This window comes from Pseudoliparis swirei, chromosome 13, assembly GCF_029220125.1.
Source record: "Pseudoliparis swirei isolate HS2019 ecotype Mariana Trench chromosome 13, NWPU_hadal_v1, whole genome shotgun sequence".
NCBI lineage: Eukaryota > Metazoa > Chordata > Actinopteri > Perciformes > Liparidae > Pseudoliparis > Pseudoliparis swirei.
In genome coordinates, this window is record NC_079400.1 from 8,304,885 (window position 1) to 8,322,590 (window position 17,706).

Sequence of the window (17,706 nt, forward strand, 5' to 3'; positions counted from 1 at the left end):
GCAGTATATCACATCGTCAGCAGAATATTCACCAACACACCCATCACACGTCGAGGAGAACAACATCCCCCAAACCAGAGGCCGGGGCTTCTCGTCGGGGACTCTGCTCTGTGAGTGAGACACAGACGCGTGTTCAGAGGAACACGCTGCTGCCAACACAAAACACCAGACATGCAAATAGAAGCTGAGGGTATTTCAGAAGAGGAAGAAAGAGACGCGGAACACCTTCAGAATACAAATGAGAGAACAGAGACAGACAGACAGACTCACACATTCACAGACCTACCCCAACAGACACATCGATAGACTCTCTCACACACACACACACACACACACACACACACACACACACACACACACACACACACACACACACACACACACACACACACACACACACACACACACACACACACACACACACACACACACACACACACAGGCAGTCAGACAGACTCACACACACAGACAGACACACAGACAGACACACACAGGCAGTCAGACAGACTCACACACACAGACAGACACACACACACACACAGACAGACACACAGGCAGTCAGACAGACTCACACACACAGAGAGACACACACAGGCAGACAGACTCACACACACAGACAGACACACACACACACAGACACACACACACACACAGACACACACACACACACACATACACAGACAGACACACAGGCAGTCAGACAGACTCACACACACAGACACAGACAGACACACAGGCAGTCAGACAGACTCACACACACACAGAGACACATAGCATGGACGAGCAGCTATGAATTGTAATATGTTTTGGATCGGGTGCGGGAACACAGAATGTTCCAGAAACTTCAAGAATATTGAAGGACCATTGACGAAAAGTGTTGAAAACCCAGACATCAACAGAGCGTGTGTGTGTGTGTGTGTGTGTGTGTGTGCGTGTGTGTGTGTGTGTGTGTGTGTGTGTGTGTGTGTGCGTGCCCTCTAATCAGCAGGTACTCGTGACACCTCGCCTCCACTCTCTCACCACGTGATGAGGCCGGCAGCGACGGCGGACCAGGTGACGCAGCAGGAGTTGGTCCTCTTGCTCTCCTCCTCTTCCTCCTTGTGGCAGCAGCACAAGCAGCTCAGGTAGACGGCCAGACACAGCAGGTTGAGGCCGAGCCCCGCGGCCGCCACGCAGCCCAGGAATAAGAGAGACTAGGGGAGAAGAGAGGGGGGGGGGGGGGTCATTGAGTGATTGAAGTGGAACGTAGGGCCACTTGTAACTGATGCTCGGCAGCATTAAACAACCGAGATGATTCAAGAGCTCGACATGACGAAGACGAGGCCGTCTTTTTGATGGCACATTTAATAAGGAAACTCAAGGAGGAAATAGAGTAGAGGGATAACATAGAATTAACAGTGAGTGGTAGTTAAGAATAAATAAACATGTGTGCAGCTGTTACATGTGCAAAAAGAAAATGGTGTGCACATTACATCGTGCATGCACAATATGACGAGATATTATACACAAAATGCACGCAGCAACATGTGGACAGGTACACAGTGGGGAGAGTAAGAACCGTAACTTCAATAAAAGCAGCAAAACCAGCGTCTGAACGTACTTAGAGGGGACAAACAAAGCTCATTTTTAGTTTCATGCCTGTATTTTGTGAATTTTTTTGTGAATTTCTTTGAGTCTAATGTTTTTTGATCTGGATGGTCCACATAGAAACTGACTGGTCTGTCGTGTTTCATGGTCTACAAGCACTGACAAATCGAGCTTATCGTGACGTGTAGCCATCTAAGCTCCTGCATTCAAGCCTGTTCTTATGTGAAAGAACAATAAAAGGTATTGTCTGCTAAGTGGACTGAAGTAACAAAGGGAAAAGGACCGGGCCTTTATTTTCTTCTGGCTCCCACTGGACATGTTCCACTGTGACGAATCAGATACATCCCTGTCCTCTCAGGATGTTCTGTGACTCCAAACCAACCATTTCAAACCGACGTTAAAAGTTAGTGATGAACGCCCTGATAAGCCTCAAAAACCAGACCAGCTGCCTTCTGCAGGCGTGTTCTCCTCCCCGTCTCCTTCCTCCTTGAGCCCCCATCCCACCTCCTCCGAGACTGTCCTCACAGCCTCCGATGAATTCTGCATCAATCTGTGAGCAGATGGGTTTATTGAAGCTCAGCCCCCCCCCCCCCCCTTTACTCTTCCTTGTTTTTCTTTATCCAAAGTCTTTTTAGTGCTGAGCCATCTGTTCTCATGCTTCTCAATGTGTGTGGGATTATAATCCCAAAACGGAAGGATGTATGTCAACGATTGCCACGAGAGAGACATGGAAATGTCAATTGGCTAATCCTCGAAACAGTTTGTCGTCGGACACGGTCCCTCTGCTGTCGGCTTTGCAAATAAAAAAGCGAAAAGACGACCGTGGGATATTCATAGATATCTTTAACGCGCGCGTTGACTCGTTTTTGCACTTGCTCCTCAACATAATCTCTCCTTGCTCCTCGACCTCGCTCCATCTGTTGGGGCACAGAGCCTCATCTTGTCCCATTTCTCGGATACATGCCTTTTATCAGAATCAGAATCCGTTTTACTGCCAGGAATGTTTACCCAAACGAGGATTTTTTTTTGCCGGAAGGTGCAACATTAGACATGACAAACAACAATCAACGCGACAGCAACAGTGAACTTAAGTCTAAGATAAGATAAAGATAAAGATAAAGTGCTCGGACAACAAATAGCGTTAAAGTGTTTAGGTGTGTGTTTCAAGTGACGTCTGTTTAAGTTAAAAGTGTATGTTACATGTGACGTGTGTTTAAGTTAAAGTGCATGTTAAAGTGACTTGTGTGTGGAGGAGGCCTCCAGGAGGGAAGAAGAAGGAGGAGGGAGGAGTAGGAAGAAGAAGAAGAAGAAGATCAGACGGATGGATGGCGGGGCGCACCAAGGTGAGACAAAGAGGACGCTCCTCGTGGTCGACTCCACGGCGGGTCGGGGGAGGCGGGGAGGAGAGAGGCGCCGTAAACCGGGTTTAATTGAGGTGAACGCGCTAAATGAGATGGAGATGTGGGGCTCAGGTGGATAATAGAGCACGGAGGTGGGAGGGGGGGGGAGGAACTTTGCTTCATCTTTCAGTTCGATGGTGTCTGAGCCTCCAGAGCTGCCAGAAAACCCCTCGTAGAATGTAACCCACCTCTCGGTTGTATTCCTCTGCCTCGGTTTAACGTGTCTCCACTTTTAGATTAGTGTATACATCGTCATAATTAGAATATTAATTATTGAGTTTTGGCCATGAATGTGAGTTTTTGTGACCTTTGACCAACACATTGTAATCCGTTCGTCCATGAAACCGTTTTCCCTCGAGGCGTTTCTGAGACGGACAGACGGACAACCGCGATGACGCAATAACTTACGACCACGCCGGCTTTCAGGTCCTTCTGTCAAAAGTGCCCGCGGCTTTAGAAGGAAATCCCAAATGTATTTGGTGAAACATTTATTCCAAGGTAGCTTTTAAAGCAGTCTTGGCTAAAACAACTATCTCTCTCTCTCTCTACTGTCCATTTTTTTCAGTAGTAGGATGAACCAGTAATGGCTCCTGAATTATGTAGCAGGCATTCAGTGGAAGATCACACACACACACACACACACACACACACACACACACACTGGACCCATCACTTTCCCACCTTCCATTTAGTTTAAAAACACCATTTATCTTTTATTGACTGAAGGGTGCACACATTCGCTCATTGGTAAACATCAGATTGGCCGCTCCACTTCACTGCACCCTGGATTAGTCGGAGTCGTGTCTCATGAAAACAGTCTCGCTATAGTAACACCCTGCTCCTTACTTACTCATTCTTAACTCAAGAGGGCCACTGTTTCCTCCACAGACAAGGGGGTGGGGGGGGGATGCACGAGGCTGGAGGCAGTGACACGAGGAAAGGAAGGAAGGAAGATGGAGCTGAGCGGATTGGCAATCCCTCACGGGAGAATGTGGAGGCAGAAGAAGATGAGGGGGAGAAAAAATAAGAAAAAAGAGGAAAAAATAGGAAGAGAGGGTGACAGTATGATGGAGGAAATCTTGCTGGTAATAAAAAAAACAGGGATAAGAGCGAGTGAAGGCATAGAAAGACAAAGTGTGTGTTTGCGCGTTCCTGTGCACACAATGGGAACACAAAGACACGTCTTCCTCATCCACATGGCAACCTCACACTCAGAGCATGGCCGAGTTCCCCTCATGTTACAAGTCCATTGCAGATGGCTTCTCCCTGAGGCTGCAACGTTGCGCAACGCTGTTCTTCTTTTCTCCCCCCCCCCCCCCAGAATAATGAGCAAACCTACGAATCTCATTGTTGTGTAAAAACAAACACACAAGAGCGTGGCAAGAAAAATCCGCCATTCGCTCTCTGCCCCAAAGGATGACTAAGTTAAGGGATGACACCGAGGTGAACTCGGCGAAGTTAACGCAGGAGGAACTTTCCAGCCGCTGCTCATGAATACAAAGCTGCCAGTTCATGAACTACATCCAATTACAGCTAATTATTATTCAACTCATTGAGTTTTTTTATCTGGTTTTTTTTCAATTAATCCAATTATTCATTTTATCTAAAAATGTTTTTAAAGTATTAAAGAATACCAATCCAACTAATTAATTCATCATAATTGCCAACTTGGCTTCTTTTAAAAAAGTAATTGATTAATCTAAAAAGCCCTGCAACAAATCAACCCTCAACGTGGTTCACGTGTCCATATGGAAAGGCATCCGGCAGCGCGATGCAGATTACGGCCCGCTGAACACTAGAAATGCAGCGGATCAGTCGCGGTTCAGGAAAAAAGATTTATGGATCACGTTTTGTTTGCGGCCCGATATTAATTGACGATCAGATTCTTTTGTTGTTTGATTAAAAAAGCTGGTCAACAAGGCTCCAGACTATTTTTATTGTTGTCAACCGCTATGAAGTCCGTAAAACATCCACAATTCTTCAGAAAAACACACAATTCAAAGTATTAGGACATAAAATATTGTATTTTTATGGATTAAAACAAACCTTATTGTTAATAGTTTTACTCATGTATTATAAGCTGCTTAGAGGGATTTGTAAACAGCTCATAATCCATCTATAATATCTATTCATGTTTATTCAAGTTAATCACCAAAACAAAATGTCATGAGATTTCATGTGAACACATCATTAGGTTATAATTTACCTTCACCCGACGCTCATTTTCACCGAACAGCGCCTGAATGCATCGTAATGTAACCGAGGGTTGGTTCTCTTCGTGTCAGTTAAAAACAGTTTGGTCGTTTACGATGTAACAACCGTAAAGATCGCCGACTATAAAAGCATAAAGGCGGACGTCCTCATCGCATATTTTACTGAATATCTACAGATAGTGATCGTCCTTTATTTCCCTCTTCGTCCACCGTCAGCGCAATAACGCTACTTTGGGATGTCAAGCGGCGGATCGCGGTACCGCAGTTTTGCTCGAGTTTTTGCCGCAGTTGGTGAACTACGGTGGCCGTCAGGGGAAGTAACAACAAGAACGTCCCCGTTTCTTGTGTTTGGTTTGTCCATTCTGGGCTACTGTAGAAACATGGCGGCTCGCTCCCTCTGTAGAACAACACGAGTTGTAGTTTCGGGAGACAGCAGAGTAGTGAAATAGTTTTTAATATGTTATTACCTTCGCATTGAAAATGTGGAAGGTAATGTTTTGATCGCCGTGTATTTATTTATTTGTATGCGTGTTACTCGCATAACTCAAAAAGTATTAAACCGAATCGCATGAAATTTGGTGGGATGATTGGTTATTATCCGGGGACCATTTGATTAGATTTTGGGAGCAATCGGGTCAAAAGTCAAGGTCAAGGTCATGAAAAGGTCAAAATCTTATTTTTACCATAGCGCGGTAAATTTTTATCCAATTGGCATACAACTAATGCCAAAAAGTGGCTGCGGCGAAGGTATGCGCTCTACCAAGTGCCCGTTCTAGTTCCATTACTGTTTATAGATCCCCTAAAATGCCTCAAACTGGTCCTATTAACCGCCATTTCATCAGAAGGACTCTCAAAGGAGATTTCTTGCAGATTTGTTTTCCAAACAAGGAATACAGGTAGTATTTATTCTACTCAGAATATCTGACCTGAATAAAAGCCTCTTGATGGGCACTCCACTGTTGATTTTAGGTGCTTCATTGGAGCCGGAAGGAACCAACAGGAAACACAGGAGCCGTGTAAGTGGTCTATAGTCCGTGCCGTATGCCGAGCGCCCGTCCAAAATCTATTTTTAATAAACACGTAGTGCCCATAATTAATAGATAGAGCTGGAGAGCTCCTCCATCTGCAGAGCCGACGCACACAGCGGAGTCCTACAAGCTTGGAGTCGCGTGAGCTGCAGGCTAAGCGGCATGAAGTGCCTTCCGCAAGCACGGCTGCTCCCCGGCAGGTGGCAGGCAGCTGTGCGTAGGTGGAGCAGGTCTGCAGGCGCACAGCATGCACCGACGTACAGTGTGTGCGAGTGTGAGGCTCGAATGGACGGTGACGTTCCCTCAACTCGAAGGGAGCTAAACGGCTGTCAGGTCAGTTAGAGAAGGAAGACGACACGGACACGGGAAGGAACTCGACCTGAAAAAGGCAAAGCCTCATGAGAAGAAGGAGCCTCTCGGTACAGACGGCCTTTTACTTTCACTTCGTGCTCTCGCGATTTTTTTTCTTGTACGACTGTGAAGTAGGGAGACCCTCAAGAGGCCGGTTCAATCATGAAGAGTTATCCTGACATTTAGGCCTACAATTCCCAGAATGCACTCAAGCTGAGATCACAAACACATGATCAGTGATTTCATCAAAGCTCCCTCAGACGATACCAAACTGCCTTCAGTAGTGTTCGTGTTAACGGATCGTCATGACTTGGTGCAGTTCCCCCTTAAAGAGCAACAACGGGGAGATTCCTCTTAGAAATATTATACTATAAATCTTATTATTATATTATAACAATTTCCCTTTTCAGACGTTTAACATGCTGCACAGTACACAAACAACACTTTGTTTCATTCATTTCTACTGCCATTAAGGGATCGCATTAGGCTGCCGAATGCCTTGAGAGATGGCATCATCACTAAGAAGAAACGCACCCCCCCCCCCCCCCAAAAAAAAGATCAATGGAGCAGTCCAACCCTCTGTCCTCCTCCATGCTGCTGCCTGTCACACTCTGACATTCGGGTGAGAGCCCCAGGGACCCCGGCTCTCTCCGGCAGAGTGCACTCCGCCCGGGCCAGCCCATGTTCACAGCTGGGACACCATTAAGTCCAAGCAAAGCGATCCATGGGCTATGGATGACAGGAAGAGGAGGAGGAGGAGGAAGAGGGAGGATGAAGGGGCTTCGTTGGTGAAGGATCCTATCTGTTACGCTGCTTTGTTGCCCTCGACATTCTGCCACAACAAACCGAGGGTCTCGGGGGCTTCGTGAGGAGTCTGCTCCTCCTCCGAGATCTTGACGAGAGGAACGTTTGTCTCTTTCCTGTTGTACCGAATAACCTCCACGGATCTCTGTCTTGGAACCGGTTCTGTTGCGGGGGCCACGCTTACCGGGACACCTTTGGACTGCGGTGAATGTCCTTGACACCCTCTGTGAACCCCCAAGCCCAAACCTTTTCCCCCGGGGGAGTCAAAGGTCATGATTTGGATGCTGCACCCCCACAACAAAGGAAACCCAACCCCCCAGCTTCCTGGGAAGAGCACACTTTCATTGTTGTTTCTGCTGGAGGGGAATGTGGCTGAATCCACTTGTCCCAGTTCACTTCTTTATTTCCACACTCGCATCGTGACACATGGAAACTCGGAGGACCAGCAAACAATCTTAAACCCCAGCATCAGTGCTGCCATATCCTGTTTAAATGTTGTGAGATCAGCACGAGGGATGTACTGTCTCATGAGCACAGACCTCCCCCAATAGGGGGATGCTCACCTCTCAGATTGGGGTTAATGAGCGTCTGGAAAGCCAGGGGGCAACAACACCGAGTGCATCTTTCTATAAGCATGCAAGCGAAGACACAAAAAAAAAAGACTGCTCCAGAGGCTGAGCCGAGGTGAATCCCCATTTTAACAATGAGGTCGCTCAGTCATTCACACAAACGGGGAGAGGGGCTGAGTTGGGACAGGAAGCATGGAAATCCGGAACGACAGATTTAAGATTGATTTTCCTTGAGGAGGAGGCGGCGATAGGGGTTGTTAAATTACCAATGCAATCAGAGTTGGTTGTGAGAGCTGAACGGATAATGTTTTTTTTTTCCGTAGCCCTTGGTATGCATAGTTTCCCATTTTCTATCACACAACTAACACAACAGCGTTGTGAGGCGTCCAGTTGTAGAATCAGCTGTTCTCAGTAAAAAGCCTTCAGGTGAAGATGGGTTGCAGAAAAAGGCGATTAAATGTTTGCGAACCCAAAATTGGGGAATCATAGCGGCAGCGAAATCAAAGTAACCGCATCAATTAAAGGACATAATACTTTTATACGTTTTTTTTAAAGGGGGACCTTGAAGTCCTTGGCCTTCTACACACGAGCAGCTCTGACGCGACATTTAGACCATTGTGTGAAGGTCTGACATCAATGTGCAAATAGGGGAAGGGGCAGGAAATACTGATGAATACATGCAAATGAGGGCTGGAGGGGAGAGACAAAGACAACAGAAGAAACAGAGAGGTCTGGAGGCGGAGACTGTTAGCAATGCGTTGGGCTGGAACAATGTTCCCAGGGAGTCTCAGTGTGAAATGCCAATGAAGCAGAAATATCGAGGGTGTGAAGAGTGTGCGTTTGCTCCCGTAATTGAATAGCTTGTTCATTTGTCCCGTACCACACTGGGCCCCGGCGAGATTAAAGCTTTCAGAAGAAACCCGTCTTGAGCTCTTGAAGTGATCAGTGGCGAGACGAGAAAAGTGAAGATTGGTTAATAACGGACAAATGGTGCCGCTATGAGGAAAGAAGAGCCTTAGTTACCCCGATGGGCAAATGTTATTGAATTATCTCTAATGATGGAAAGGAAGTGAATGCGATAAGCAGAATAAAAAATTTAAAAAAGCTAACGTTGCTCTTTAAACAAACCACGGGACGGTTGCGTGTAAGTAAACGCAACGCGACCGTGAAGGCGGTCGACTCGGCGTGTTTAGTCGTCTCATGAAGCCACTTGTTAGCTAACTCATTTTTTTCCAACCCGTAAAACCTTCAGAGATCACAAGATGAACATCTTCTGATTCATAATTAAAATGAACTACAGACCATTATTTCGTGCGTCCGACCAAAAACCCATTGACTTGAAGTGGGAAAGGAAACGCTGACTCATCTGTGGTTTTAGGGCTCACCGTGCACCGCTCCGTGACCTGTGGTGACCCGGCTGCTTTGATGGCATCAGAGCACGAGGACCCGCCGCCCACGGGATGGACACAGAGAACATTTAGCATGAAAATGTGTTGAGGTCACAAAGCAGGAAATGGGAAGTGAAGTCAGATGGATTAGGACCTGCCGACCTACACGTGATGTCTGGCTCAACACACACACACACACACACACACATGAGAAAAACTAGGCCCCTGTCCTATTTTGGGATTTTTCAGTTCTCAGTGTTTGCCCTCTTTTCATCCTCCAGGTGTCGGAGAGATGAGGAGGAGCTGAGAAATACATGAAACACTTTAGACGGGCCTGGCTGAGGAGGGCCGAGTGAGTATCTCAGGAGTGTGTGCATTGCCTCAAGCGATCCTCAACAAGAGAGGGTGCCACTGCCTCATGGAGAGGTCAGTGAAGGCCCCTGCATGCTTAAAGTGGAGTGCTGTAAACAACAAGGACCGACAACAAGTGACCTTCTGAAGGTCGTTTCAACCACACAGAACCCGTAACTCTGCAGATGCATCGCTGGATGAGATTTTCCAAAACGTTTGTGTGTGCGTCTGTGTGTGTCTGTATGTGTATGCGTCTGTGTGTCGGTGTGTCTGTCTGCCTGCCTGTCTGTGTGTGTGTGTGGGTCTGTGTGTGTGTATATGTGTCTGCCTGTCTGCGTGTGGTGTGCATGTTTGTGTGCATGTGTGTGTATATTTTTGTGAATGTGTCTGTCTGTCTGTGCGTGTGTGTGTATATGTGTGTATATATGTGTATATATGTGTGCATGTGTCTGTCTGTCTGTCTGTGCCTGTCTGTCTGTGTCTGTGTGTGTGTACGGTGAAGAGGAATGGCTTGATAATTGTCAGAAGACAGAAATTAGAGAAGTGCTCTAGTCAGGTGACTCAGACATTCCTTTACTGACAATCCACCACACACACACACACACACACACACACACACACACACACACACACACACACACACACACACACACACACACACACACACACACACACACACACACACACACACACACAACAGTGGCAGATCATGACCCCTTGCATTCCATCACATTCAATGGCCCACAGCCAACGGGGGAATCAACCAGGACGGCCCACACTCCAATTAGCCAATTACCGCTCCCCTGTAAGGCGTACTGTCTGGGTCAGAGGCCCGGCTGCTCGATACCGTCCACCGCAGCGGCCACCCTAAACATCGATTCAGCAATTCCTGAACAAAAGAGTGGACTCAACATTACACGGCTCGATGAGAAAGCTTCAGTTTTTGTCCGTGAGACTGAATTCTTCATCGTTTAACACAGCTGCAATCACCGAAACAACCCGGATTAACCTTCATTAATACCAGCGTCTCAATACTTCGAGTATAACATAATAAATGAATACATCCCCTGGTTCTCCATGCTTGGCTGCATATGATACGGAGGTACAGCATTTCGTCGTTGCTAATGCAGTGAACCACCGCGGTGGTGACCGTGATGACGTGTGACAGCACACACCGGACAGCGCGTGGAATGGCTTAAGTAGCTTCGCATCGGCTTGAAATTGTGTCTTTATCTTTTTGGCGCTCTGTGGAAAAATTGTTCTACAAAGTGGGAGCGTGAAGGAGCTGACCTACATCTGGGAAACAAACAGAAAGAAACCAAAGAGAGGAGCAGCAGCATGGCGGCTGAGTCGGACAGAGAGAGAGAGAGAGGAGCGGATAGAGGAGTCAGAGAAGGAGCCGGGCTGATGGTCACGGCGATGGGGGGGGGGGGGGGGGTATGCATGTCTCCTCGGTGCTCTCCCCTCCCCCGCGTCCCTGACTCTACTTCCTTGGAGGACGGAAACGGGCAGAAAAGAAAGCAAGAAGACCTTCACACATACAGGTGTGCTGCCACGCTGTATGGTGTGGAGCAGAGAGCATCAAACCAAAAGTCAAGCGTACCTTCACAGCCGATGCTGTTGTCACATGTTAACTTATTTTTTAAAGTGTATCCTGTACCAGAGGGTTCTTTTACATTTGACTGACAACACACACACACACGCACAAATATATTCCTAAATGTTATTCTGCTGTCTGTCACCTTTTGTGAAATAAATGACTTCCACATCTCCCCGAGGCCCCTCTCTGACTCCCGAGGACCCTGAACGTGCCCTGACCCCCCCCCCCCCCCCCTTAGCGCAAGCCGCTGTGCTGAGACGCTGTGGGCGGCAATGAACTTAAAAGGTCATCTGTTCCCAGCAGGATGAACACACATGCGCTGGCAGACGCTGAGCTGTAACGCTGACAAATTAAACAGTGAATTCGTTCATAGTATTTGACAGCTGTTCACAGGCGGGTCATCGGTGGTCCAACAGTTGAACCTGAACCCTCCTCCAAACGGTGTGAAACGGTCGTTTCACCCAGCGCCTCTGAAGTTAGATGGAAACCTCTCCACTTCCCATGGGGGAACACATCTGTGGCAACACTCACACACAAGTGAGCTTCCTGGTCCACTGTGTGGCTCCCCAACAGACAGACTTGTTTGGCTGGTACAACATAATAATACAATTTAACACAGACCAATTTAGGGCATATTTACAAGATGTGTATGGTAGGTCCTCTCTTATGGTAGACACAATTTCGGTCATATGTATTGGGGGAGGGCTAATAACTCAATGGTGTCATGCCATTTCTTTTAGAAAGAGCACTTAAAACAGACATGCTTTCCTTTTTTCCACTTGGTCCCCTGGTACATGGGATGGATAAAGATCCTAATAGATGTGGTTGAATCTTTATGTGGACTGGAGGACATACAGAGAGACATTATGGACCACTTGTCCCATCAGTAGTGCACAATGTAATCTGAACCTGAAGGCAGCAGAGAGCCGAATGATAACAAGTGATGTTAGTGATGACACAGGAATGGCAGGAGAATGATGAGCCATATTTATTATGAATTATTCTATGAAGACGTCCCATGAAGACTGTTGAAACCCCACTATTACACACGCTGCTTCTATTTCACTTGTGTCCTTCATCACTGAGCCCCTGATAAAGCTCAGCGTCCCATCTTCTTCTACTGACCTGCAGGTAGTTCTCCTCTTCGGGCTGGAAGCTGTTGTCAATGGGCTGCAACCTCAGGTTGATATGAGGGAAATTGTGAAGCCAGTAAGTCCACCAGGGCGCAATGTAATCCACCCGAGCCGAAGACATCCCTGCTCCGAGAAAAGAAAAGAAAAAGTTCGGCCACAACCTAAATTAGCCTCCCTGCACGACAGCGGGCTCCGGAGATGTTAATCCCGTCTCATATCAGACAAAGGCGATGATTAAAGCATGCTCGTGTGTGGGAACTCTCAGCCACACGTGAGGGAAACCGGAGAAAGTCACCGGTGTTGTCGTAAAGTGAAATCCGTTTTTTTGTTATTTGTTGTTTACATGGAAGAATAAATAATCTCACTTCGCCGATGTCTCCGCGTGGACCCCCGAGCTCCTATCCGACCGACCGCTGCTCAAGACTCTCGCACAAGTCACCACCCGCGGGAACGCGCACCAAGTCAGGACACGAGGAGATAGCGTACGGGAGCGCGCAAAAACGCCCGAGGTTTTAAAATATATATGCCAGCCTGTTTTTGTGGCAATACTTTTAGGCAGTCACGTGTCCGTTGTGTTGTAATATAATTTAAACCTAGACCGTTTCATTGTGCTTCAATTAGTTTATCTGCGGACTAAACGACTGCACTGCCACCTAGTGGTCAACTGAGACGATTACAAAGAGTTACTTCACACAAGTGGACGTCCGAGTAAAAATTTAGCAAATGTTATCTTCACCAACTATAACATAAAATAAGTAGTCATTATATATGGGGCTCTGTTTGTACTTAAATCAAACCAGTGCTGCATTTCGTCCCATTGACTGGTTCACTTAGTGTATTGTACTACACAATGTCTCCACTGATGAGGATTCAGATACATCCGAGTCCTAATTTAAAATGTTTAGTACATGCAGTTAACAGCAGAAAGCCTAAACTAGCAGTGAATAGATGCTCCTATGAGATGAGCAAATACGTGGAAGGTGTGTGTGGGATATCCAGTATTTATCAAACCTTTTCGTACACATGAATATTTGAATGGAACATTTACTGCTCAACTCCTCATAATTCACTCGTGGTGATACAAGAACTTACTGTGGATTTTGCTTATCAGTGAGCTCAGAGAAAGAAGTCAAACCACCACATGTGACTGATGCCATTTTAACAAGCAGAATCACAACATCTGGGACATCGACGCAATTCATCATGTTTGCGTTACAGCAGGACAACACAGTGGACACTAACGCACAGACAATTTCTCCATTTTTATTAGAATTATCTGTACATCACAGATTTACTTCAGCTCCTTCACAGCCAGACCTGCAAAGACAAAGATTACAAATTAGAAAATATTCAATGGATTATAACATTACACCAGTAAAGACAGGGGAACTCATTTTCGGCAATACAAAATTCTCCAAACGTTTTTCCCGCGTGATTATTCCTTCGAAGTGGAACTATGGGCGACAGCCACTTTAAGATTGATCGAAATCTTTTGATCTATGAAGAATTATTGTATGATTTGACCAATTACTTAAAAAGCAACTGAATGCACACAGTTCAACCTAATGAGTGCAATTGTGGTAGTCAGACCAATTACATTTCCATCACAGCTTGGCAGGTCTCCCAAAATGGATGCAACCGAAATTTACTGTGGGTTTTGTTAATGTAAAGTCATTATCAGAAGCACAACGTCTGAGCTCATTTAAGTGCAAGTACTATTTTAAAAGTGACAATGTTCCTCCTCTTCATTGATCAACTTTGATAACGTATAAAGTAAAAACATCGGTCACAAGCAAATTCAGATCAACAGAATAAAAACGAACCGTCACACGCAGCAGTCTAAACACACAGGTGACCTTTAGATGCAAAAAACTATCATAACAGCGATAATATTTAATTGAACAACTAGGCCTGTATAGACTTGGGCGTCAACTGCGAACTCCGCAAAAAGGCGAGCAATTGGGCTGCACACCAAACAGTTTTTCCTCCTGTGTAATCTACACGAGTCCACAGCCATGAAGTCGTTTTTAACGTGTATACTTTTATCGTAAGCAGTGAGTTATTGTTTGGCCTTTATAGCAATGAGACGAAATATAAAAGAATGACTTCATTCTGACAGATGCTCCTGCCCCCAACAGTAGTTAGCCTCAAGACTTTAAATTCCAATATAAACCACCTTGTCAGAAGTATCAGTAATTTTATTTCGAGTTGCAGTTAGTCATTTTCCATGAGGGCCAAATATCTACCTCCATGGACTTCAGTTAAAATGATACAAAACCCAGTTGAGTCAATACAGTTTAAACTACAAATTCTGCACTGGTTTAGCACTTAAGGCCCAATAAACATGTTGAATCCATTCCCTACATTGTAAAACAGCTGCAATGCTTTCCACTAAATGATGTTTGAGTCATTTTATTAGCACATTCTCTTTTTACAATGCATCGCTACCACAATAACCACCCGCTGCTTTCAGCAATTACATCACGTCATCCCTGTTCTAGTGGCATGCTTGTGCATCCTTGTACAGATGCAAGTGAAGAACCACTCACACAAACATGCTCTAAGTTAGTAGTACCTAATAAATCAGACCCAGAGAAGATGCAACCTTCAATTAAATGTACATTATCAATGTCATCAATTACAAGTTCTATGTTTCAGCAAAGACAGCATTTTACAGACTGCTGCTTTCAGTTGTCAATAATACCGCCCTGAAATAATAAACCGGTGTGAAAGAAGAATACTGACCCGGGGGCAGGGACTGCTTGAGCTTCTCAGCCTTTTCCTTGTCTGTGATGACCAGGGTGTACAGGTACTTGCTGCAGCGCACCTTGAATTTAACATTGTCCTTGTTCTTCTTGATCTTTACGGCTGAAGGAAGACAAACGACAGGCAGTTCAGATTAAACTCCACTTTGAAATCGCAATGAAAATGTGAACAGATTTAAAAACTGACTATTAACACTATCCTGCAGGTCAATCATTTCTGAAGCATTTGTCAAAAACACATGACTATGGGAAGTCTGAAGAATCCTTTAAAAGCTAAACTCCATTTAAGACAAAGAAAAATGTGAACAACTTCTAGTTATCGTCCACATATCTTCAGGCGTTTGCTTGCCTGGAGACACATTGTTGAATGTTCTGATGAGCCAGACTCCAGGCTACACTAGGAAATATTAAAAGTACATTTGAAGAACTAAATCAGTCTACTTCCTCTGTAAAAAGGAGTCAATTAGGATGGAACAGCTGGTGGTGTTTTTCTCAGGCAAAGCTCATGTGTAAGGTTTATTACTTATATCAAGTGAGCAAATTATATGTACAACTAATGCATCACTTACACTTGGCGTCCTTCCTCCTGGCTGTCAGCAGGAAATCTTTGATTTCTTCGATCTTGCGAGGCTGCACACATTTAAAAAAAAAAAAACTTAAGTCTCGAGGGCAACAAAAATCCACAGATCGAGAATTAACAACGAAGTGATGTCAGAAGACCGGTGGAACTGATGTTTCTGCTAGAAATCGAAACACAGCACTAGGTCCATCGTTTCTCTTGCAAGACTTAAACGCATCACGAGCACATCAGCCTGAGATGTTTGCATGTCTTGCTGACGGCAAGAATAACTGCTTCTGTTGCAGCTAACATCGTCAGACTAGTAATTTTAGAGTAGGTTGCGTCTTACTAACGGCAAACAATAACTGCTAATGTTACAGCTAACCTCTTCAGACTGGTTTTAGAGTTGTTACCTCTAGCATCTTATAACCTTAGCTAAATTAAAACGGCTAAGCTAGCGGAGACGTCATTATAGTGCGACAGGTCGTAGTCGGTTGGGCCAGGCGAGTAGCAGCATGCTAATCACAACTACTCAACACGACGCTTTAGAAAAACCACCACATAGGTTTCACATCAAAACCTGTCCGCGGGAGCAATATTCAACATGTTCAGGTCGGCAGACACAGCTTTCACAAGTATTTAGATGAGAAGTAGTCTTACCATGGTGCCGTGTGAGCGGACTGAACGCTGCGGAAGGGCAGAAAAAGATGGTGTCAGTTCATCGGTTATAACAACGGGGAGAAAAGTGTTGGAAAGCAAATTATTATCTCGTCATCTTGCTCCGAAATTGATTAAGTTTAATTTAGCAGAACCAGGAATGTGATTATTAACATTAAAGAGGATGGATGATGATAGCAATTGTGATTTAATTTTACGGTAAATGTTGAACTCACTCAGTCTGGAAGAAAGGGGATGGAAAGGGGATGAACTTCCGGTTAGGGAGGCCTTTATACAACGCTACGGCAAGTACAGAGAGCCAATATTAAGAGAGAAAAGCGATTTACCCGTTGTCGATTGTAAGGGCCAAACAGAAGTTGTTAAAAAATATATCTACGGAGTACCGATAGATAGACTCAGAGTATACTAAGCTACTTTCTATGCTGGTGTGAAATTGTATACACTATTTATTTTGTAATGGGAAAACATTTTTAGCTTCATGGCTTTGACACAGACAAAAGAAGAAAACCAAAACAGATGAGGAAGCTGACTGAATTGTGAATATGGCACAATATCACTTTAAAATAATAGGAAAGTAACTCAACCTATTCAAAGAAAAGTTTGGACGTTAAATGTTGTTTTTCTTTGCCCAGAGAAGTCTAATTTAAATTACCACATCAAGACAAGTACCAAATCTGAAACACGCTTTCCATTTAGAACAATAAAATAGAGGTCTGAAGAGCCTATAAATGTACTTAAAATGTTTAATATATTTATATGTATGCTGATTTTTTCATTTAAATCTCATCCATGTTGGAGCTATAGACTCTGTATGAGAAGGATTGAGTCTAATGTGAGTTTCATCTCAGCCTGCTGCTTGTCAATGATTTGTTGCCTCCAGCATATCACTAAATGTATTCATTTGGTGCTTAACTGGACACATAATACGATATCCATTTTTCTTGAACACAGCAGGTATCATAAAAGATATAATGCCAGTAAAGCGTGACTATTATGTATGAAGGCCATTACTCAACTTCTTTGTGACGCTTTAGTCATCCTCCAATACATTACATTGTTTTTCATCGAGCTCTTGGAGAAGCAATAGGCCTATTTCTCAACCTCACCTGAGTGATCACAACATCTCACATGCCCTTTCTCCTGGCCATGCTGGGAGAACAGTTTGACATTGTATGCAGTAATGGATGCACAGGTGTAAATCAATGCCTTGTCCTACATTGGGGTCTTTAAAAAAAACTCTGGACAAAGTGTAATTTCACTTTACGTTAAAGGAATCAACT

At 45.0% G+C, this 17,706-nt stretch overlaps 2 protein-coding genes across 3 annotated transcripts in view; both read right to left on the reverse strand.

Annotated features, from left to right (window-relative positions):
• ttyh2 (tweety family member 2) overlaps positions 1–13,670 on the reverse strand; it is a 60,170-nt gene extending 46,500 nt beyond the window's left edge. The window contains 3 exon segments of the mRNA XM_056430744.1: positions 1,021–1,193; positions 12,417–12,547; positions 12,790–13,670. Coding sequence (XP_056286719.1) covers positions 1,021–1,193; positions 12,417–12,545 — 302 coding nt within the window. The 5' untranslated portion in view covers positions 12,546–12,547; positions 12,790–13,670.
• The window catches only part of rpl38 (ribosomal protein L38), a 134,003-nt gene extending 117,307 nt beyond the window's left edge, over positions 1–16,696 (reverse strand). Inside the window, exons 1-5 of one of the 2 annotated variants that reach the window (XM_056430749.1) lie at positions 16,642–16,696; positions 16,409–16,435; positions 15,759–15,819; positions 15,170–15,292; positions 13,678–13,741 (exon numbers count right to left, since the gene is read on the reverse strand). In XM_056430749.1, coding sequence (XP_056286724.1) covers positions 13,716–13,741; positions 15,170–15,292; positions 15,759–15,819; positions 16,409–16,411 — 213 coding nt within the window. In that variant the 5' untranslated portion in view covers positions 16,412–16,435; positions 16,642–16,696 and the 3' untranslated portion in view covers positions 13,678–13,715. Of the gene's footprint in view, positions 1–13,673; positions 13,742–15,169; positions 15,293–15,758; positions 15,820–16,408; positions 16,436–16,641 lie in introns of those variants that run through there. The other variant, XM_056430748.1, reaches the window with a different exon arrangement.
• Between the last annotated feature and the right edge of the window lie 1,010 nt (positions 16,697–17,706).